General features: G+C 42.6%; 1 protein-coding gene across 7 annotated transcripts in view; it reads left to right on the forward strand.

Moving 5' to 3' along the window:
• Window positions 1–24201, forward strand: part of NCKAP5 (NCK associated protein 5) — a 254060-nt gene that overhangs the window by 41494 nt on the left and 188365 nt on the right. For all 7 annotated transcript variants that reach the window (XM_064514629.1, XM_064514631.1, XM_064514632.1 and 4 more), the window contains exon 2: window positions 22078–22211. In XM_064514629.1, the coding sequence (XP_064370699.1) occupies window positions 22078–22211 (134 nt within the window). The remainder of the gene's footprint in view (window positions 1–22077; window positions 22212–24201) is intronic.

The following is a 24201-nucleotide window of genomic DNA, read 5'->3' on the forward strand; positions in this document are numbered from 1 at the left end:
TTAGTTCAGTGGCCTGTAACCTACACAAAAGAAATTATACCACTCCGGCAATTTAGTTGTGGAGGTTAAAGTGGTATGATACCGCCTTTTATGCCTACATGGGTTTCACTTAGGGTGGGCCCTAGGCTCTGATTTACCATGTGTCCTGCTGTGTATTTAAGTGATGCAAAGTGATTATCATGGGCTCTTCGCTGTATCCATCTATCCCACACCTGCACCCTTTTGTTGAAGCCACACCATGTTAACTGAATGTGAGGTCCCTGCTGAATAGGTTTCCACCCTCTGGTAATCCTTCTGCATTAGATTGATTTATGAATGTATCAGATTCTTTGTTAGCATGTAAACCACTAATTAATTTAAAGCTCTCTGTGGAAAAATTAAAGGCCTGGTTAAGGCTTTCAACAGGCTCAGATGGTGCTAATAATGGAAAAACAAGTTATATTAATGAGTTTTGGTGCGATCAGCACAATTCTTGCTTTACAAACAGTTTTTGGTATAAAATAGTAGAGACTGCAAGTTTCTAAATGAAGAGTGGAAAGGGTAAAAAGGAAGGGCAGAAAAAAAAAAAATCACACTGCCAGTAAGATATACCATTTTTCCTAGAAATGGAGTCACCTTTGCTTGTTACAACTTTCTTAAACGTAGTGTTTTTAGATGCACGTTAAAGCCTCTTACAAAAGCACTGAGATTGAAATGCAAACCAGTCTTTTTGCAGATTGAAAGTGAACCTCTAATGTAATCAGCTTTGAAAAGATGTGTCTTTTGCCCCCTCTTCTCATCATCATGTGCTTGTGAGCTGGAACATTCACACGGAGATAGACATGCCAAAGTGCAGAAACGGCCTTGATGGAAACCTTCTTAAAATCAGCAGAAAGTCTGACTGTATTCTCTGCATCTTCAAACTCCAGGGTGTTTTGTATGTAATTTTAGTTGTTTCCTCTTTCCCTCAAATCTAGACCCTTTATTTAGGCGCTAGTTTGCGGTGAGAAGAAAGAGCAGGTAGAAGACCTCTGCTTGATGACGCTTTGTTGAGCTCAAGTGGAGCTGAAAATAGAAAGCCAAATCCCCTTCTTTTTTTGCAGGAAGCTGGAAAAGCTGCATTTTTTTGAGCTCCTATCCCCTCTCCTGCTGCATTTACCTCTCCCTGGCTGTCAGCACTCTGTCTTGTGCTACCTTTCCGGCTGTGTGGTCAGCACCGAAGCTGGTATTGACGCTGCCCCGTTAATCAGCTAGCGGGGAGCCCTCCTCGAGCGTGTACAGTCAGCGTTTTTGGAGGTCCGGCTTGTCACATCTGCAGCGTGCTCTTCGTTTGTACTGCGGAGAGGGAATCCGGGGGCTGCTCTCGCGCTGGAGCCTTGCAGATGGCAGCACAATGTACTGCCACTAGCGTGGAAGCGCTCGCTGTCGCGGCCGTGATGAATCGGTGCAATAGCCTCGAGCAGCTGGGAAAGCTGTTGTTGCAGAAGCACCGGGGTCATTCAGAAATAGATGATATTTAGTAATAAATGAAGTGTTAAAGATGAGATACAAAAGGCTAAATTATCTTTCCCAGCTTATGTGTCCTTGCCTCTATGGAATCATCTATCTGTGCTTTAATTAGGAAGTAGCAGACAGAGAGCCAAAGTCACTGTTTTTAAAATGTCTCCTTGAATATTAAACATCCTAACCGGAAAGAAGCAATCTGACCCTTGTTCCTTCTCCTCTGCGAAGCTGTATATTTACACAGCTAGCCACGCTGTCTAGCTGCTTTTCCTTAGGAGCTGTATCATATGACCCTCGCAGAAACTCGGTGGCATTAGCAGTCGTCACCATCAGTAATGATTATTGAAATTCTTTCCAAGTCTAGTTTAATGCTCCTGGACCTCATTCATTGTTCCTACCTCATTAGGCCAAATGTCCTCATTCACAACGTTGCAGTTTTATCTTCCGTGGTTTTTAAGTTTGTAATATAGGAAAAGGTCTGACATTTTCGTTTGTCTTGTGTCATAAGTATTTCCTTCTTTTATTTACTTCAAATTTGCAATTATGTAGCTATTTTCATGTTTTTCTATCTTAAGGACCAGGAATCTAAGGATTAGTCATCATTTAAAGCAAAATACTTGAGACCTTTAAACAGTCATTTTACAATGAAAATCATAAACACGTTTGCTCACTTTTCCTGAAAGTGAAATGCTGAAAGCCTGATTATGTCTGCTCAGAATTATTCTGCTTTTCCGAATCAGTGTTAGTCTCTCCTGGCTAATTAATTTGAGAATCTGGTCTATTTAATGAATTCCTCAATCAAATATAAGGAAAATGTTGCTTAAAATCAATTTACTTTCATTCCGTTGTTGTTTAAGGTGTAGTAGAAATTATGTGAGTGCATAGAGGAATAAAAAGCTCCTTGACAGTTCCCCCCGTTAGTGGCTTTTCTGAATCTGGCTTTCTACCAGGAGAGGGAGCTACATTCATTTAAAATAACACCCATGGCTAAAGCTCAGTTAAAAAACAAACATTCTGCAGGATATTTAAAGTGCAGAATAGGTGACATAATTCAAACATCGCCAGCAAATCGGAGTCCTGTCTGGCTTCCCTGGAATTTAGCTTTCTACCTTGTGGAGTTGGAAGACATTAGCCACTGTATTTTAGCATATGCTAAACTTTGAGGGGCTCTTGGTACTTGCCACTGTATAGGCAGTGTAATCTGTCCTCTGTTTTGGTATTTTCTTGCTCCATTTGCCTAGAAATTTATTATAGGTATCACCATTGTAAGGAAGAGCATTACTAAATCCAGAGGAGCAGAAAGCAGTTGTGTCCCTGCTGCTGGAGTTCCCCTGCGTGGTCTGTCTTTTCAACACGTTTCTGCAAGTGTTTAGTCAACATGAGGAATCAAACAGAATTATGTAAGTTTCCCCCAAAAATGAAAAAAAATTGTATTAAAAATGCGTTTGTGTAAGGCCAGAAAATAAAACAGAGGCCAGCGTAGAAAGTATGCCATATAGTTGAAATTGCCCTCAAGGGGAAATTGCCATTTAGACATTAGATAACAAAGGCAGGAGATGTGGAAGGCAGCAGAGAGGAGGTGCATGCACTCTCCTAATATCCATTGGGTATGTTTAATATCAGAGCAGCAGTTGACTTCAATGTGAAGCAAATCCCACTTTATGACTAGAAACAGCTGTACCCGCCCAAGGCAATACCTCAGTGCCTGGTAGGAGTGATGCACACATGCACTAATAACAGTGAATTGTAGGCATTTTAATAGCAAAAGGTTAAGCCCTGCAATCCAGAGCACCTCCAGGCAACGGGACGAGTTGACTGTAGGAAGCTGTACACTCACTGGATTAATGTTTTTGCAAGGATGATCTGAATAGAGCTGCCGTTTGAAAGTCTGAAGAGATGGCACATTCGCGGTCAGGTTTGATATAATGCAAGAGAGCAGTCTCAGCCGGAGCAGAATCAGTCACAATGTTTGAGAGCCCAAAGAAGGAAGATGGATATATGAACTGGACTAGCAATTTGCATTTTATGCAAACTAGGAAGGTAAATTTATAGAGATTAATAGTGGTGAAACTACCTTGATGTACTTGGCGTTGCAACTTTTTTGAAGTATCTAGGGAAATTAGCATACTAAAAGTAACAGAAATCACTAGGTTTGGGGTTTTTTTGTGGCCGCTAGTTAAACTGTTACTGTGGAATTTACAATACTTACCAGCAGTATAACTTCTACCCAAAACGTCTGTTTACTGCTTTAGTTCTGTGAGCACAGAAACTTCCGTTTAATTTATCCTGTTAAGACTTTGTTCGTGTTTGTTCTTAAAAAAATAAACCTCTTTGGTATTTTCAGTTTTTGTCCTTAAATCGTGTAGGCCCACTTGTAAGACCAAATTAAAACTGTTGGCTTGTTGGTTCAGGTCTGTTGATTCAAATCTGGTTGCAATATCTGTCGTAACAAATCGAACTTTTCTGAATTATTGCAACATTTGTCTCAACTCATTTCACAGTTGCGTGTTGCGTTATAGTCACCCTCACAGTGGTTTGAGCCAGTTGCTAAATTATTTTGTAAAGTATGGCCGAGACGAGGCAGAGGACGAGACTGCAGCAATACCAATTTCCCGAATTCGCCTCGGTCTCATCAAGCCGGTCAATTCGGGAGAGCATTTTTGCCGCCGGATGAGGAGTTCAGCCTTTAATTTCTTTGTTGCTGTTGTCATTTAGAGGTGAACTTAAATGCCGTTCTAGTATTTTTTTATTTTTTGTGAAATGTGTGGCACTAATCCATGTACAAACCAAGGAGCGTGGGTTCGCTGGGGTTTTGGGGGGAGGGGTTTGTTTGTTTGTTTGTTTGTTTGTTTTTTGTCAGGGTCCAGAAGAATGACCTCTGCCACCCTCCAGATGTGACAGAAAGGATACTGGTAGGGAGAGAGGGAAGGTTTATGCATGAGGAAGGACAAAGCTTATGCACCATGAGTGTTGCACTGTTGTGCTGATCCCATTAAATGCCCGTTTATTTAAACGAACGTGGTGCTGATGGAGCACCACGCTGGCAGCTCCGTGCTGACCCCAGAACGATGAAGCTCCAGCAGGGCTTTAACTGCGACATATCCGAGTAGAAACTCTTTTCTGCAGCAGCTCTTTGTACAGGGTCCAGCACAGCGGAGTCCCGATCCGTGACCGCAGCTCCGTGGCACCGAGATAGCGTGGTAATGTGCTGTCATCTTGTCCAGTTCCCTCTGGACAGAGACAGCGTCTCTATCCAGTGTCTATACACAGAAGCGAGTCTAGCAGACAGTAATAAAAGAGAGAGAGCAGAAACTGGGAAAAAACTATTGGCTTATTTCAGACCACTGAGCAATTTGCAGGTAGATGTGAAAATTAATGGCAACTCATCTGAGCCACATTTGAACTTGAGAAGTTCTCCGTGCCATTAACATGAATGTGCTTTGCTTCCTGCCCCCCTTGGCACAGCATAATCACCTTGCTCTCTGTTACTTATGGTCAAGATTTAAAAGAGATACTAAAACGTAACAAGGAAATTTTGTCCTCTCGTAGTAATACTTCTGTAGCTTTATGTAGCTTGAGTTAGTGACTGTGTGTCTTCCTTTCTTTCCCTCCCTACTTCTGTCTCATAACCTTTAATTCGATTTTTGCTTTGTCAGGGGTTTGCTTTTACATGCTTTGTATTTGTTTTGGCTCTGTGTCCGTTGCGTTGTGATAAGGCACCGTTTGGTATTCTGCGGGATCTTTCATAATGAAGATCTCATGACATAGTTTTCCAAGTCTGGAACTGGTGACCAGACTTGCTTCAATGTCCTGCGAGAGGAGACTGTCTAGACTGTGGGAATGACGGTGATGTTTGGATTGTGTTATTTCCATACCACTTGGCATGATGCAGTCTGCAGTTATTCTGGAAACTAATGAAAATAGAAGTAGCATGCCTGATGCAGAAGCTTCACCTGGCTGTGAAGTGCCTTTCACTCATTCTCCCAAATACAGTGGTAAGTCGTTCCTCTAATGTAATATTCTGTTGTGTGACTTTAAATAGCAAAGTGGTTAAAACCCCTATTCATTATCTTCATTAAGGGTCATCTCCTTCAGCTTTGGTGTCCTACAAGGCCTGTACATGCCAAACAACCTTTATTTGCATTTTTGGGGAAATTAAGAGGCTTTTGGGTTATTCCCTGAGACCAGGTATGCATGCCCACACACAGAGAACGAATGCAGGCATGCACGTTATGTAAAAGCAGAGTGCCAGACCCTCCTGATGGCCGCGACTTTGAGAGAAACCTGGCGTACTTGAGATGTTGGTCCTGGTCAGCCTCTGCAAAACAATTTCCGGGGGCCTCTGCTCTTTCCTAAGAAATGTAGCGGTTGCAAATCAAGTTGTGGTTCATTTTTGTTGTTTGATGCTTCATCGTGGGTTCTGCTGCTGCCTTTGCCACCTAATTCCTGTCTAGTCTTGAAAACTATTTAACTTCTGTGCCCAAATTGCTTATTTTTAAAACAGGCTTCGTTTTGACCCTTCTACCTTTTGTATGATTGTCTCTTTAGACTGTAAATCTTTGGGGAAGAGGCAGGGTCTTACTGGGCCTCTAAATAGTGCCTGGAGTGATTTGGAGCCTGGAAGTGCTGCTGTGCTATAAATAATCCCAGCCCAGCCACTGGGGATGAACACCGAGGGGGAGCTTGGCTCGGTATGCACAGCCCATATGACAGGCGTTTTGTAATTACGTCTTCACACCGCCGGTTTGTGATCGGCATCCATGGTGACACTGCTTCTGTCGAAACAATTTCGAAGTGCCAGGAAAAAAAATATTATCTCTTGGGAACATCCTGTTTCTGGTAGTATCTATTAAGCAGTGCCCTGAAGCAGCGACTGGCAGAGTTTCCCATTTAAGAAACTTTTTCCGTGCCTATCGCTGGAGGAGTCGGTCGTAATTCCCTGATAGTTCTTGCAAGTCTGGTGTTACAGGCGATTGCCCCACGCCGTTGATAGCAAACCGCCTCAGCAAGGAAAACTTGTGGTGTGGGGGATATCGTAGGGAAATAAATGCTTTAAATCAGGAGCTGGGGAATATTTTTGTACTAAAGCTAAATTTTTGAGAGGCGTCGCTTGTGATATTCCAAAGTCAGTTTTTCAACTGTGGTATGTTACGTCGGTTGATGAGGGAAACCTGTTCCCAAACTGAGACATACGTAGGAGGAGGTGAGTGAAACTTGGTGAGACAGGAGGAAGAAATTTTTCTCGGCTTTCTTCTTTTTACGTAGCTGCTGAGCTGCGCGGGGCGCCCAGGGAGGAGCAGGGGCCCGGGGCCCGGGTGGGCTCTCCCGCCGCCCCGCAGGGCTTCCACATCTCCGCAGGCTTTGCTTGCCTTGGCTTGGGTGGTTTCCTTTCAGACCCATTTAGACAAACGTTGTTCATATTTCACCTGTATTGAATTTGATATCAAAGCTGATGTCTGGAGTGACCGATAGGAAGCTGTTGGTTTTTACAAAGTATTACAGCAGCTCGCAGAAGCACTGGCGAAGAGCACGTTTCCTGCTTTGCAGATACGCAGCAAAACTACTTTCTTGCCACAGCTTAAAAATGATACGATTGCAAAGGGCGTGCTCTCCCGTGCTCCATGCCCCTGCGCCCGCTGGGCAGGCGAGACCGACCTGGCCGCCATCCAGCTCCAGACGTGTCTCGAGCAGCGCTGATGGAGAGGGGTCACTCGCGCTTGCAGGAGGCCAGCGCCTTCCCCGAGCGCCTGCCACGGTGAAGGACGAGGGGGCCTCGCCGGCGGCGAGCTGCAGCCTTGGCGCGTTGGCCAAAATGTGCCGGGAATTTCGATCAGCCCCGCTGGCCCCTATTCTGGTGCTCTGGGCAGTAGAAAACCTGCACAGACGGTGCTGCTGTGAAAGGACCAAGCGTGTTAATCACGGGATTATGTGATTTATTGCCCCGTAACAGAGCTTCTCGTCAGCCTGATAGCTGCAACTACTTCTAGGTGTTTTTTTCAATCTGCGTTAAAACTGGAAGGGGCAGCAAAGAGAGGCGTTGCAGCCTCTAGTAACTGAGACTTTCTTTAGAGGAAGAACACCTTTTTTTCTCTAAGAAAACCAAACTAACACTTGTAATTGTCATCACTTGCTCTTAAGCTGGAAAAAACACCAGATTTTTGTAGCCATCTGACATCACGTAAGTGTACATGATTGTGTGCAATTAATAGATTAGAATAATAGATTAGAAATAAGGTTAGATACAATAAAACAGTTGCATCTTAAGTAAACAGGTAAACTTGGAAAAGGAGGCTGGAGAACTAAGTGTTAGAAGTTAGCTAGCTGCAGCCTTGAGCTGAGTTTGGTCTCTGAAAACTTGAAAAGACATTCCAGAGCACCTGTTACTGAAGAGTGATTCTGCAAAACAATACCAGGTTTTGATACCATCTTTCAGTTATACCAGTTTGAGCAGTGAACAAATGAAAAACAGAACACAAATTTGTTATTTTATTTTTCCAACCTAACAACCAGGCTCACAAACTCAATCTGGCATCCGAAAGTCAAGTCTGTTCTTCTGGGTGTGTGCATCACCAGTGCTAATAAAGATTTTGCAATGGCAGCTCTGTTTAAAAATACCACTGAAGACGTGCCAGCTAGCAAATAACCCACCACACGTCCCTGTTGCCTATAGCAGTGCCTGCAATGCTCAAGGAGTGAAAAAGCCTGAGAGGTACGTTTGTCAGGAAACTAAGCACCAGGACTCTGGAATACATGCAAGGAACAACTGAGTAAACAAGGTATCTTTTTTTTTTTTTTTTTCCACATTTACTTTTTGACCATAAATGGACTCTACAAGTGAACATAGAAGAAATTGTAATGAGGTTTGACATGTTCATGAGCAATGTTGTACGGAGCCTGAGCAAAAGAAACGCTGTATGGGAAGGTGGCTAGCAGCAAACTAGTGATGCTGGAGGTGTTGAGTATGCTCGATGAGAAAGGCAAATAGAAGTGTGTGTGAAAACTAAAATATCAGAGTTTCCCAGATCTGGGTGGGGGGTGTTGATGGCACTGCAAACCACTCAGCTACTTCTCAGGACTGGTGTGATTAAGGTCCCATTCTCCCGACTGTTGTTTAACCGTGCATCTGTTTCACTTAACTTTGTGGTAATCCTGTCTGTTGGTGGGGAATGGCATCCATGAAAAGTCCGGAGGGTGAGGCAGGCCAAACTTTCCCTAGCATCAGAGCTGCAAAAATATGCTACTCCTAGCCTGGGAGTAAATGCTAAGTTTCCCTGGGGCAATGAAGCAGAGTTCGAGGGGTCTGTCCTTTCAAGTCAGATGCAACTCTTAGAAGTGTTTCTCTTATGCTTATCCTACGTGTGTCCTACTGCCTAACTGCTATCTCACTAACACAGATCCGAGAGGGAAGTGCTGGGCTCAACTGTATGCCCATTTACTCTGTGAGCATTCAGTCATTTAGAAAAGAAAACATTTATATCATCTAAAGAACATGTTGGCCAGTCACAGGAAAAAAAAATCACTTGGGGCGCAGACACACAGTCATTTCAGATAAGCAGTAGTGATTTAAGATGTCACGGTGTCCCTGCTGGGGGTTAGTGCCGCGGCAGCGGCGTTGGTGGGGCTGATGCTGGTGCTCCATCCTCTGCGTCACTGCACAGCCGGCAGGTGAGTTCAGAGCACGTCCAGCAATGGGCTCGGTCCAGCGAGCTGACTTGTAGCCCAGCCTGAGCTTCAGCAATTCTCTGCTGACCTGAAAGGCCTGTGGCCTCCTGCTAGTGGTCAGGACTGATCACGCTGGGGCAGTGACCTCTTCTACGGCTAGATCGAGAAGAAACCCCGTGTCTCTGCCCTTCCTGTCACTTGTGCTCTGGGACTGTGTCCATTTGTTGCATGCTTGGAAAGCATAGGAATAAATATTGCCAAGACTGTGTTGCTTTGTATGAATTTTGATGGGGGGACCAGAGCTTGGCTATTTGCAGATGAGATGTTTCATAGGTTAAAATTGATACTGGGTATAAATAGCTTAGCTTGACTGAGGTGTCATCTCTCATCGTCTTTTTACCTGTTCCTTGTCTGCTGACGTTTTTACAGACTCCGCTGCTTTGTGGTGGAGCACTATGGTGGTGCAGCAAGTTCGCCTTAATGGAGAGGCGTCAGTATACCAGAAATCAAAATCTAGCACGACTGCAAAATCATGGCTACTTTCTCCCCCATGTAGGCTTCCCTGCTGTGCTAAAGTATTGTTTTGCTGTAAGGTTTTCATAGTGCCTTATCAAAATGTTTTTTACGTGGTTAAAATTAACATGAATAAACCTTCTGCTTCTGAACTGACCGTTGGCTGCCATAGCTCGTGGGATTTAAAAGACAAGATCTGGGAACTGTCTGCCTCTTACAACCTCCTTAGAAACTCTTCCTTAGATGCTGAAAGAAAATGCCAGCTGCGGTACTGACCTGCCGTACAGTGCTCAAGGACTCTCTTCTATAAACAGCAGTGGGTTGAATATTCATACATTGTATTTTAAATGATGGGTGTCCATCACAGACGCAGTTTACGTTCTGAGCACTGAACTTGGATACCTGTCTTAATAGTTTCAAGAATGATCTGTAATCACAGGGTCTTTTATATTTGAGATTACATCCATGGCTGCTGGGGTAGAAGAGCATTATCTGTGGTTACACCCAGCTCACTGGGGCTCTGCTCTTGGTATGTGCCTGTAGACGTTACGTGTAATTCAAAGGATGCTTGTTACTGATGAAGAGGAAGAAGTCAAAGATAGTCATAGAGCCATTGCTGTTGTTGATCTGGAACTTCTCCAAGTTCACTGATTTCTGTTGGCCAGTAAAACATGCTGCAAAGAGCAAGTTAGTGAAAAGAGCAAGAATGAACATCATAACATAGTGCGATATTAAGGTTTTCCTTTGTTCTTTATGTGACTGTGTCCATTTTTTATTTATATGCAGTCAAATTTATGTCCAGACTGGAGTTTCGTCCAAGCTGGCAGCCGATCTGTTACTTATAAAGCCCATGCCATATTAAAAATTAAATATAATCTGGGCATGTGCAAATGTGGAAAAAACCCTACATCTTATGGCCTAGACCTCATCTCGCGCATCTAGACAGCAGCGAGTGCTAGCCCTGACCGCCGGGAGTTCCTCTAAGGGAGCTGCCGCCTCGTCCCTCCTTCCCCCTGGAGGAAGAGTAGCAGCATGCCATGCCGCTCTCGTTCTTGTTTACTGTCGCCCACTTTTTACTCCTCTGCTTTATTTGCTCTTTGCCCATCAGCAGTAGAAGGCAAGGGTAAAAGCAGAGACCTGCTCCACTGTTGGCAGCTGCTGCCCCAAGTAACAACACCAAAATGAGTCTTTCTTTAGATTTTGCTGGCCTTCTCAGGGACAAGAGGTTTTGCCTCTGGTTGGAGAAAGGTAGCAGTAAAAAACATTACAATTTTAATTCACTGTTCTGCTGGTTTACTGGCTTTCTTGCCAAAACACTTTTCCACTTTCTTTATTTACAAGCTTGTCAACTGTTTTTTCTGACAGTTGTGTTGGAAGTGTTGCTGTAGGTCACAAAAATGTGATGGCCTTGCAAGAACTGCATGCAGATCTCTTGGCCCCTCACTGCAAGTCAAAAGTACGTGGTTAGTTCGTAGGTCTTAGCTGTGGTGTTAAACAAGGTAGGGATGGATGTTCAGGCAGGGAAGATCATGAAAGATGTCCTAATATTTTGCTGTTACCACCAATACGGAGAAAAGTTTATCTTCAACAGGTGTCTTCTGTGGCATGCCATATTGTCTATGTGCCATTTTCTATGCGTATATTAGTCAGTTTTTTGAGTTGTGTGCTTTTTTCGTTTGTATTTTGTTTTTGTTTCTTCAGAATGGTTGACTTGCTGCAGATCTGCCTCCTTTATTTGGAAAGAAAAATTCTTGAGAATGATCTTCTGATTCAGGGTAGAATTTCTGATTAAATACGAGGTTGAAAGGCGGAAAAGGGCTAAATATAGACCATATCCCACAGGATAAGCCATTTGCTTCAACCGTGTCTTCCTCCGAATCACCTGAGATCGAACCCAGGTTTCTGTATTGCTAGGCATGCTGTGGGGAATTCAGTCCCACGGCTTATTTATGTAATGTGAACCAAATCTAGTGGAGAGTGACAGAGAGACTTGCCCTCAGTCGTCAGGAGAGCTTGCGGCTGATGGGGGGAGAAGCTTTTCCAGTCTGAAGTCTTCAGCTGTTTGTGCGTGCTGTGTTACTACTTAATGACTGCTACTACTTTTGATGTGGCTTTTTTATTGAAAGATTAGTTCTGTGAAAAGTAAACTTCAAAACCTCAGCCGTATTTCTGTGAACAGGAGTTTTTGTTTTGCCGGATCATCTAACATTCAGTGTTTCATATATCGCCATGTTTGTATCCTTTTAGGGAGGGTTTGGGAATTGCAGATCTGCCATGAAATTGCTGGTGAACCACTACAATTGAAAAAGAAAAAAAAGGTAGATTTGGATAGTTATCAGATGTATAGCTTTTGCTGCTTTGCTGGCCCGGATGATTTAGCTTTGTTCTCTTGCAGGTTGTTGTCTACACACGTCATTTTTGTGATGAGTTGTGGTTCAGACACCGGGATTATCATACATTTTTCTGGAATCAAACAAGTAGGAAATACAAACTGGCATAGATTGGTTTTTTGTTTGCAAGTGAATTTGTAAAGTCTCATTGTAAACAAGATACATTGGTTATAGAAGTTATTTCCTAATAGGGAAGAGCTTTATATCCATAGTATAAAAATAACAAACACCTTTATGCCTGGTTAGACATCTTAATATAATGCAAGTCACCTTCCAGAAAAGCCCTCTGTAGCAAAAGGCTTGGAATTGTAATCAGCCATTAAAACCTAACATGTTTCAGGGAAGAAACATTTTTACATTACATTACTTATTATTTCCACTGTTTCTCATTCTGATTTTGACAGAGGTTTATTCTGCGCACTTTGGAATCCTAGATATTCATACAAATTATCTGTCTTAATATTGTTTCCAAGTTCTTATTTGATCTTGAAAAACATTTCATTATGTTTAATTTAGGGAAATGAGATTTCTTTAATTACTGTCTGTAGAAGCTATTAAAAGCTCAATTACATTTGCAAATTCACTTTTGAAAAGCTTTATCATTTTAAGATTAATAATAATAATAAAAAAATCCATGATCTGACTGCATGGGACTTTCTAGCACACCAAGGAGTATCCTGCCTCCGCCCCTCCTCCCATCAGGGAATAATGTGTTTAAAACGGAAAAATTAATTATGCCGAGAACTAAAGATCAATTCAGGTCTTTGAAATCGGGCTGTGAGTTGTGAATTTGAATGAAGAGCAATTGTTTTATTAGAAAGTCGGGATTATCAAAATATTTATCGCTTGCCGGCCGGCCTTCAGGGCGGGAAGTCCGGTGAGGAGAGGACCGGTGGGAAGCCTGGGGGAGCCACGGCGGGCTGTGTGCAGCCGCTCCCACGTCGCCGGGTTTCTCCCCAGGAAAGGTTGGATTAGTCTCCAGAAGACTAAGAGTGGGCTTGGTGGGATTTTTTTAGTTTTTTCTGTTTTATCGGCAACTCACATGTTTCTCCCTGTGCTGCACGTTTGACGTGGCTGAAGAGGGGGCGCGGAGAGATGGGCCGGCCGTAGAACAGGCCATCCAGCTCCCTCTCCAGAGCCTTTATAAATTATTTGAAATTTTCTCGGTAAAACAAATGTTGTCACAACTCCAACTGTACATACAGTAGCACTCACGTAATAGCCTGCCTAATTCAGATTAATTGTGCGCTTGCGATGATGAAGGAGCTTCAGCACAGCGGTTACGCTGTTGTACAGAGGCAATTAAAACCGTATCACTGCAGTATAAATATAGCTAAATTAAGTTGCTGTCCTGCCACATGGTGGCAATTTTGACCTGCTGCATAACGAAAGCTAGCGACATATTTTATTCAGAAGTAGCGACTATACCAAGAAAATGTTTTTAATTTACTTGAATCGGTCTGGAGCAGTGTTATCACCAATGAATATAAAGTGTGTAAACTACTGTCTTATTGTCACTAAAATATCAATAGTAGTAATAAATGTTTCCTCTCTCTCTATTCGTCATAGAGCTAAGCAAAGCTCGAAGTTTACGTCTGGTAGTCGTTGAGTATAGCCCGATACGAGTGAGAGAGATACATTAGCGTATTAAAATTTAATACTGGCAAATAATTTACTTGTTTCAAATTATTCAAATTAACTATTTTCAAGGCAGTTTTCTAAAATGCTAAGGCAAATTATTTAGTGCCAGCAATTCGATTCTCCCAGTTTATTGTGGCCGCCTGTCGTTCTCGGAGCAGAGAGCTGCTCTGAGCAGCCTTCCGTTTTTCTTAGCCTAAAATTAAGAGGCTACTTGGTGTACTATTTGTATCTTAATGTCATAGACCTTTAGTGGGAATAAAATCATGAAATGAATTATATCATATATATTCATATATCATGAAATAATTGGGTAGGAAAAATCAGAGGATTAACAAGATCAAGGAACTTTCTTCTTCAGCCTCTGTAGCACAAATCTGCATCAGGTGGAAGGGTGATTTGATTACGAAGCTACCATGCAAATTCAACCTAAACATTTTCATTTTGAAGAGACGGAAATAACATTAAATACAAAGCTACCTCTCCCTCCACGAACCCTTCCAAGTGCTTAAGTTGTTGCTGCTTATATCTTAATGCTTCACAGTGCCCTGAAAACACCTGTAACTTCATCCCTGGGAAAGCTTTGAGAGTATCTGAGAGTACTTAGCCGTATTCCCAGTATAGCCGGCAACAGTAATGAGGGACGAAGGCATATTAGCTCCTGCTGTCGGAAAGCTCTGGTTTCGACAGCTGGCTAATTTAATAAAGTCTTGTTACAGTAAAATGATTCAACTGTAAGCAGCCTGTAAAATTGTAATAAGCACAATAAGAAACGCGCTTCTCTTTTTCCATTCGTTGAGGGTAGTAGTTTTTCATGCTGTCAAAGTCCACTGCCAGGAAGGCTGCAGCGTGCTGCAACGTTGTTTGTCAGCGCCTGGGTTTATTTTTGCAGAGCAGTATTGATTACAGAGTGAGAAACATTTAGTTTAACAGCGATCGATGAGGAGCAGGCAAAGGACACTCTGAAGTTTGACTCATTTTAATTTGAACTAAAATGCAGAACCCGGTGCAGTTTATGGGGAAGTACAAAATGATATCTGCTGGCGCGCCTCGGGACGGCATTTCTTGCCTTTCAGCGGTGGGGTAAGGTCAGGCGGGGCGAGGGGTCTCGGCCTCCCGCCAGCCGGTTGGGAGCAAGGTCCTCGGGGGCACGCGGAGAGGTCCCGGTGGCAGCGGCTGCCGTGGCCTCGGCAGAGAGGTGACGAGCCGGCTGGCCCGGTGCCTCCGGAGGGGACGGCTCTCCCCTGCCTGGCGCGCGAGGCGTCGAGGATGAGCCACCTCGGACTCCCTGACCTGGTTTATCGCAGGACCCAAATACACGGTCTTGCACAATTGTGCGATTTAGCTCTTTCCTTTCTTTTAGCCAACAGGTCAAGACGTGGGCAGCCCCGGCTCGGGTATCTTCTGTGAACAAGAGGCACTTGAAGAAACAGCGTTCAAACACCCTGCTTTATCTCAGGGGAATTAAATATTCATTGTGTTGGAAAAAGGGAGTCGCTATCAGTTAAAGAAACCAACTGGGAGACAAAGACCCAAATTCCAGTTTCTGGTTTAGTTAATATTTCGTAATTAATTCTAGAAAAATGGTACAGTGAGAGGACGGGAATTGTCCCTCCTTGTCCCACTGGCCCCGTCCCAGGCTCTTCTGCAGCTCCTGGCTGCAGCCGTCTTCCAACAGTTGAGTGTAAGGGTCCAGCGCCTCTCGGGGCAGCAGGAAAACATAAAGCTGTCTCTCACATTTGTAAACTTTAAATACAGTATTGTGACCTGATATGGGGCTACACCATCCTCTTGCGCTTCCCAGTCCATTTGCCTACATACATGCAGGCCGTGCTGAGGTCCCAAATTACAAAATTGTGCATTAGACCCGGGGAACCCGTCTCAGGCTTCGTGCATCTTCTTGGGTGGGCACCTTGTTCTCCTGTGCAGTTGCCTCCTGACAGTAATTCCCCAAGCAGTGCAGCCTTTAAGATGATGAATAGTCACACGTTCGTATCCTGTCCAGTAAACTGGAACCTGTAATTTGGTAAGAGACTCCAGGGATTACTAAATACTAGTATGACAGTGATTGCAATATGCAGCACACTCTGGACACCCGCAGTGTTGATGCATTGGTGCAGGTAGATCCCAGTATTGTACAAATAGTTACGAAATTGTGTTTTGGGGTTTTTTGAATATACATATTTATTCACAAGGATATCAGGCATAGGTTTGCTAGAAAACCTTATTTGTAGAATTTTAGTATGTTAGTTGTTATTTGTTTGCTTGGTTTTGTTGTCCTGGTGCCTATTTTTGTTCCCAGTAGGTCTTCTGGTTGACAGGATATTCTGTTCTAGATCAGTAATGTTTTTATTACAGAATGATTGTTGTGGAGGGTTACCAGATGTGTAGCACCAGAAATTGAGCAAGATCTTACATAAATACTAAATTTCGGTTAGCAATGACTCAACAGTGCTTCCCACTGTAGACAAAAAGCTTTATGTTATTTTCTTCCCCTCATTTAAAACCAATACAAAGTATCTATCGAAAATCAATATTAATTATACAGAAATTGTGGCCTTCTTTGGGAGATGCTTAAAAATAGTTGTTACAAAATTAATGTGAAGGTTAATAGCCTGATTTCAAGCAATGTTAAGCCTGTGTTAAATATTGTTACGTAGACTTTTGCTAACAAAATAGCTCTCCCATACTAGTATAATTAGGAGTACCACGGTAAACCCATTGTCCCCACTGGGACAAACAAATTCCAGAATAAAGAAGAATCTTCTTTATATTTAAACAATAGCCCTTTTCACCACTTATAAAGTAACTTTAAATATGAACTTTAAATATGTGCCTCTTTTAGGACATTTTAATACTTTGAACTAAGCAGTCCTACTACACCTGGCTATACATAAAGACTTGTTTTTTCACAAGGCTCAGGCATAAGCTGAGCAGAAAAGGGATGGACCAGCCTTCGTGTGGATGTCCAGCTGACTGCCTTTTGGATGGCAACAGCCTGTATAGCATGTATAGTGAACCCCTTGAATTTTTCGCTTGCAAGTTTCTAGAGTTTTAAATCTTGATACACAGACACATTTTTGTTTAACATATGATATTCTTGATTAATGGAGTAGCATGATTTTTATGTGAAAGATCAATTGGCAAGTTAAGAATAAAATACTTTGGCCTACTCCCTTTTTTTTTTTTAATAAGACTATTAAGATGGCTCATTAGGAAGGGGGAAGGGAAAATCTTGTTGGATGGAGAAGCAAGGAGGAATGACCTGTCGGCAAACCAGTTTTAACACGGGCAGTACCAGGTTATCCCTGCTGAGGAGGGGAGTCAGGTAGGCCCAGGGAGGAAGGGTGGGATGAGACTAATGAGTCTCAATGAAATGAGAAATCTGCTAGAGCCAGTCAAACCCTTGACGCCACTGGCGAGCGTCCCCACATAGTTCTCTGATAAGGTATCACCAGGTGGTTCTGCCCTTCACACTAAACATGTATTAGTGTCTTGTACTAATGTCAGCTAAAGGAGTTAAACTGCAGGTCTTGGGATGGGTCATCTAGGTAGCTAGTGTGTCTAAGTTTAAAGTTGACAATGCAGAAAGGAAACATAGGTAGAGAAGGTAGGTGTGCTTTAAAGCGCTGCATTTTCCCATGGCGTGGTAGGTAGGTGGCTTGCAAGAAACGACGGCCTGAAGAGCACTGTATAGCGCTCTACCCCCGCAGCACTGTGTGCTTGCGCTTCCTTTATTTGATATATGCCCTTTTTTTGCCTGCCACCCATATGGTCTGTGCTTTTTTTTCATTGCTTCTGTATTTTCTACTAGGCGTCCGACAGTTGGGAGTCGTTTAAGAGCTCAGTTGGGGAGACATCTGTGATTCGGTGTGACATGGTGGAGCCAGGCTCTGTCACTTACCAACACCCCGGGTGGGTTAAAGGGGACATAAAAGTTTCGGCACCTCTTAGGAGATGCTCATCACGTTGCTGTGTTGGGTCGGCCCTTAATCATACTAAGAGCATGACTGTGAACCGATAACGCTGAAGATAACTTCTTTCTTGGTCTCTTCGGGGGATGCTGAGGAGCAGCTCTGAACTTTCTCTCAAATGCATTCACTGTTCTCAGTGGAGCCATAGAGAGCTTTCATGCATTTTGCTTTGATTGTGAATGTCTCAAATTGGATTTTTTGCTTAACTTTGGGAAGACAAGCTAACATGTAGCCTGTATCCTGACTGGGAGAGAAATGAAACACTGGGACGTGAATATTTAGACGTCTGCACAAAATTGAGGTCGCTGAAGTGCAAACGCTTGCTCGTGAGCATAATGCAATGCTAGTGAAACTCAACAGCAAAATGTTCATGGAGAAGTAATTGCAAACAGTATTTATTCAAGGGTTAAAAACGCTGCCGTAACTGCCGGGAGGTATTGGTGGCGTTTGCTCACCCCATCTTTCACTCTGGTTTGTTCACATGAAGTTTTTGCCTCTATGGGGAGCTGGCAGAGGTTCGGTGGGGAAATGTGGTGGCAGCGAGGCTTCCTGGTGCGAGGAGGGCTGGACCTGGGCTGATCCGCAGCGGGCGGGAGGAGAGGCTGCGGCTGCGGCTGCACGGCCGAGCGCGGGCAGAGGAGGTGGGGAAACGGCCGGAGCAGGGCCCGTGGAGAGAAGGATTTGCAATTACAGAAGAATATGCAAGAGTGAATCCATATGACTTCATTGGAAGACAGCAGTGATTTTTCTGGTGTTAAAACATTTTGATGTATTTCAAGTGATACTTTTTTTTTTATTATTTAACCTTTTCTTCACTCATATATTACTTGTATCCATTTCCAGTACCTTTATATTCACTATGAAACCTTAAGCCGTTTCTGGCTGGTTTATTTCCTTTGACACAACTTTATTTTGCGCAGGAATAAAGTCGCCTTAGCACAGAGGAGTTTAAAAGGGGGATTATGGCAATGCATAAGTTTTAGAGAGTTCAGGGATACTTTATCTGTTTCCAGGAGGAAAAAAACCCCATCTTATCTGGGCCGTTCTCTAGGCTAGGCTTCCTTCCCTCTTCTGAGACTTCATTATGACTTTTTTTCTTTGAATGAAAACGCGTCCTCTTTGTGCAGATAAGATCGCTGCTGCTGAGAGATGTCTTGTGTGTAGTACACATGAGTGTTTTGTGTCCTGGAGACTGAAAACGTCAAGTGTGGGTGCTCTCTTATTCCTTTTTTCCCCTCTAGACTAGTTAATCTGTGATCTGGCTGCAAATAGCTCTGCTTTCGGCACGAATGGCAGGAGAGCGTCAAGGTTGCCAATCACTTCTCACAGATTGCTGATTCGTACAGGAGATGGCTGATTGCTGGGAAGAGAAGCAGGATTTCGGGGCTGTGGGTTGGTGCTTTTGTTTCTGTTCTTGCAGCCTCGTGGCTTGTCTGTTGGCTATCCCATGCCCTGCAAGAAGCATCCGCCGGTACTCTGTTGTGCTGCTGGCCCATGAGATGGCTGAATGTCGGCTGGACACTCACCTCCGTCCAGAAGTTCATACTGTTTAAACACTTAATTTCTCTAACCTTACTGTTCTTGTAATGTGAATTGGTTGTGGTTTTTGCTTGTTTGTTTTACCTCCTAGATCCTCTCCTCTTCGCACTTTAAATAAATAACCAAATTAATCGGTGGATGCGCTAAGCTTTGTGCGTGGGGCAGTAGTACAGTCTTCCCCACGTAAGTGTAAGGAATAAATAGTAGCATCAGCACTCTGCGATCCACCTACAAGAGGCAGATGAAACGTAGAAATAGCTTATACAGCTGCTTGTTAACCTCCCGGGAGCGTCAGGCCCCCTGAGTGTCTGCTCTGTACGCTGTGCCCCGCAAGGCAGCCGGTCTGGTGGTCGCTGGCAGCGTGTCCCCCGCTTAGGTAGAGCACAGGCAGTCTGCAAGGCCGTGTCAGTGAAACCATACGCGACCTGAAAAATATCCTGCCCGTGAGGGGAGAAAGGATGCTCATCTGCCTTTTGAAGGGCAAGGTTTTGCTAAGAGCAGCTCTGAAATGCACGGAGTATTTACTGTGACTGCATGTCCTTGGCCTCCTGCCCTGGGAGACCTTCTAGCTTTGTGCTTCATGTGTGGAAAGAGGACTTACTGGAGGACCCGAGCAGACCTGCTTCTCCTCCAAAGTGCCTCATTAGTTACTGTAGGGACAGCTGTGTGTTTTGTTTTAACCCAGTATGTATAGACACAAGCATGTGAGAAGAAATTTGGGATTTGAAATGAATGCCCATCTTGCTGTTCATTCAGGAATTTCTTGCCCCCTCTGGATCAGTATCTTCTGAAAGTTTATGCCTTAAGCGCAGGGTAGTAGCTGCACATTTCTTTTTGTGTCATTTTCCTCACTGCCCTCCGAAAGCACTGGGAGCCTCCTTAGCAGCACTGACGTGTCATCTGTAAGAAAAGGTGTCATTGACAGTATATGGCAAGGGCCACCAAGCAGTATGATTTTGAAGTTGGCTTTGATGGGAGCGAAGCTAGAGAGATGCTGAGGGTTGTGAAGGTCCCTCCTGTGCCATTAGCCCGAGTTACTGTCGGTGGGCCGGGTTGTCCTCGCAGCTGCAGCTGGGTCTCCTCTGCTCAGAGCTGCTCACGCTCAGCTCTTGAAGCTTGCCAGGAACAAGGGATTACCCAGGACCTTGCAGTACCATGTTTAATATGACACTGAGGACAATAATTAGCTAATTTAATAGAACAATGCGTTTATTTCCAAATAATTTGTTTCTTGTTTTGAAATTTTCCCTTTTGCAGGTGTTTTGCATGACTAGCCACACAGAGGCTCTCCATTCTCTGAGTAGTCACCATGTCTTTCCACAAGTGAATAGATATTTCATTTAATCCTTTGCAGCCTCCCTCTGTGACATCTGCTTATTTGTCACTGTCTCCAAGGTCCCTTTTCTACTTGGTAATGTTCATATTTTTGGCCCCGTGGTTACTGCTATTATAAATTATTATCCAGTAAGATTTATAACTGTGGGACTTGCACAAATAATCCATCTCCCCCATTTAATGGCTTAACACTAAGAAAACTTTGTTATTTTCTAATGAAACTGCATGTATAATTTCTAGGTGCATTTTTGCAGATATGTCATAAAAATTTAGATCAGCAATGCAAATACATCTGACAGCCTACAAATCACATGCACAGAGATTTTTCAGAGCACATAGGCGCTGTACCTGGTGTGATTTTACAGTGGTTTAACCTTTTTTAGTCGGCTGACACTGGAACCCCCTTCACTGGGGAAGTATAATGTAGTGCTAAGTTAATTGCCTTTCTTTATTGATTTGTTTGTTATCTCATTTAAGTGCACAAGGAAAAATTTCATTTTGTTTCTGTGTTACATGGAAAAGGCCATATTATTTTATTGCAGGAGCATATTTTAGAAATTTTCAGTTCTTCCTCTTACTCCTCCTAAATCATGTGTAGCCACTTTAAAATAGAATTTTGCTATCATTAGTTACACTTTTATATGACATTTTTTGAGAGCTATTAGGAAAATTAATGACATTTTAATTCCCCTTGTGTTTACTTGACTGGGTGCCCCATTTTTAAAACCATATTCTTTGTCACAGTGTTTCCATAAACAGGCTCTGCCCTGCCGGTGGGAATCGTGCACCCCAACCAAAACCAGAGCTCCGGTGGCTGCGGAGGCATGGCCTTCTCTTTCTCTGTTCATGAGGCTGAGCCGTTAAGGGATGGGTGATGAATTGTCCTCTTGAATAATAAAAACTGACCTGTTTCAGGCTTCCAGTGTATTATCAAGAAACATTAAAATTGCTTACATCTTAATCATTGCTTACATAACTTCTGGAAGTTATTTCGAGTGGAGGTTAAGGAAAAAGAGAGCTTATGAAGGAGAGGAGTGGTGTTTGTTTCTAAGTAGCTTTTATGCTGAGTTTGGTGGGTCTGAGCCAAATAAGAGTCGCTCAAGGTAATGGGGATATTTTATAGCCATCTGCCACACTACAGGTTGAGACCTCACCAAATCAAAATCTGCTGGGTTTTTTTGCAGTAATCTGCAATAGCATTAATAAACCAGAGAGGAAGAATGACAGGAGGAAAACCAGGATTTTTTCACTGTATTATGTTTGCATAGATTATTAAACTGTAGAAAAAGTAGAGGTTCTTTGGCTTGGAGTAGACTTTATGTTTACAGGTAGGGAATAACTCTGCTCTATCAGATGACAAAACTGGAAGACCTTCTGTCTCTAGTTTGTTATTCTATGTAGTATTACCATATAAAAATGATGGGACTGAATAGTTGGGGTAATTATTTTGATTGCTTAATGATTTTTCCCAAACTTAATATAAAATTTATCCTAAAAGGATGTTTTACACCTGCAATTAATGAATAACCTTTATGATCTTTCAGCGTGAGAAGCTGATACATGAGTTGGAGGAAGAAAGACATTTAAGACTTGAGAGTGAAAAAAGATTACGGGAGGTAACGCTGGAGTCGGAGCGTAGCAGAGCTCAGATGCGTGGGCTGCAAGAACAGTTTTCCAGGTATGTTGCATGAGTAAACTGTGTTCAACGTATGGGAAGAATATGCTTTGATACAAAAAGATTGATCAAACTTCTTCATAACCTGGATGGATGGGATCTAAGGCAAAAAGCGATCTCTCCGAAATTCCATAAACACAGTAAGCATTTGGCTAAGTGGTTGATATGATCCTGTAAAACATTAGAGGGTTATACCATTATTCTATGTAACAATGTAAAAGTTTCATTTCTAGAGACTTATGTATTTATTAGAATTCCCAGTAATTTTCCACAGAAGTACAGGGCTTCATGCTTCTCCAGAAGTGCATGTCATTGAGGAATCACTGTTTGTTTGCTTGTTTTTAATTATTTGAAGTGCTGAAAGAAAAGCTGTTGTCTTTACAACTTAGAGTAATGTCTCTATTAACTGTTAAGAATGGGTTTGATCAGTCTAAATAATTGAAAAAAAATACAGTGCCTTTTACCTGCTCGGTCACCATCTGGCTCGGACATGTTTAGGATCTGTCTGCATTGACTTGGACAGAGCTTGGTGCTGGAACATGGCTCCATTTACAAGAAAACCGTCTTAGAACTGGGGATTTAAGACAAACTATTCATATAACCACAATAAGGATTGGAGTTCTGTATTGTTTTTATGATGCACAATGAAATCATCAAATAAAATCTTTTTTATTGTTTTATCGTGTGAACAGAAAAAATAAAAGGGAATCAAAGGAGATGATGGAACTTTACGTTGTATATTTTCCATCAAGATTAGGTATTAACTCATTCCTGTAGGCCCTCAAATGTTTGGAAAGCTCAAGTTCAGTTTTAAAATGATGAGAACATGCTGTGGGGCAGGTTTTTTCTTTGAGAGAGAGAGAGAGAGAGAGAGAGAGAGAGAGAGAGAGAGAGAGAGAGAGAGAGAGAGAGTGTGTGTGTGTGTGTGTGTGTGTAGGGGGTGTTAGGGTTTTCTGTGGGTTTTTTTGCTCAGTGTCTGCCATGATGCGCCTTTGATCTATGGTTGGGTTTCTAGGCAACGCTGAAAAAACATTTAATAGTAATAACAAAATTTGATCTGATTTGTTGTTTTGTTTTTGGAAATTTTCCATTAATGCTTTTAAGATTTTTTTTTTAAAGCAGAGTTTTCAATGAAGTCTGAAATTCTTTCCTCTAAAAATACTAAATATATTTCTTCCTTAATTTTCTTCCTTTTTTTTTTCTTGTTTTATCATCTCTGATTTTAATTTTTACTTATTCTGATGAGGCCCCCTGAATAATACATGCACACACACCCCCCACACACCAACACTTAAAACCACCCTATGAGTATTCTTTGTTGAAATATTTTGCTCTATTGTGTATTAATCTTTATTTATGGAAGAATTTCTTGAGGTCCTTGTTTCAGAACAGTAGTTCTTGTTGCAATAGCTAGAGGCCTTCACAATATTTAAGTTGATGCAGCCCTGGTTTAGAGGAAGGAGAATGTGAGGGGAAAACAAACAGTCTCAGCAGTAATGTATCCAGTAACTTGGTAAAATTTTAAGGGCTGCATGTGCAGATCTTTTCAGCATTACCTTTTGTTATTCCTGTAAAATTGCGGTAGTCTGATTCAGCTCAGCAGTATTTCCAGAAAGAGTGACTATGTTATTAGTTAGTAACCCTGAAGTCCACTCTCTACAAATTAATCCATTTTTTTCTTCCATTATTATTTGCAGCCTAGGTCTCTCTAAAATAAATCTATCAAGAAGCAGAGGGATGCAAGTTCTGTGGTTTAAAGCTGTTTGTCTCCTTATTTTTGTGCCTGTGATTTATATAAAGGTGAAACAATCTAAATCGGTGTTATGTGCTTTTTAAGACTGTCTGCACATTAGCTACAATGAGGAAAGACAAGCTTAAATATCACTTTTCACTAATGGCACCTGAGTTTGGCCCGTTACTGCCAATGACTCAGACTCCCATTGGCTACATTAGTGGTAGACCAGATGCTAGCAAGAGAATGCAGCACTTTTGC

Source organism: Dromaius novaehollandiae, chromosome 7 (assembly GCF_036370855.1).
Source record: "Dromaius novaehollandiae isolate bDroNov1 chromosome 7, bDroNov1.hap1, whole genome shotgun sequence".
NCBI lineage: Eukaryota > Metazoa > Chordata > Aves > Casuariiformes > Dromaiidae > Dromaius > Dromaius novaehollandiae.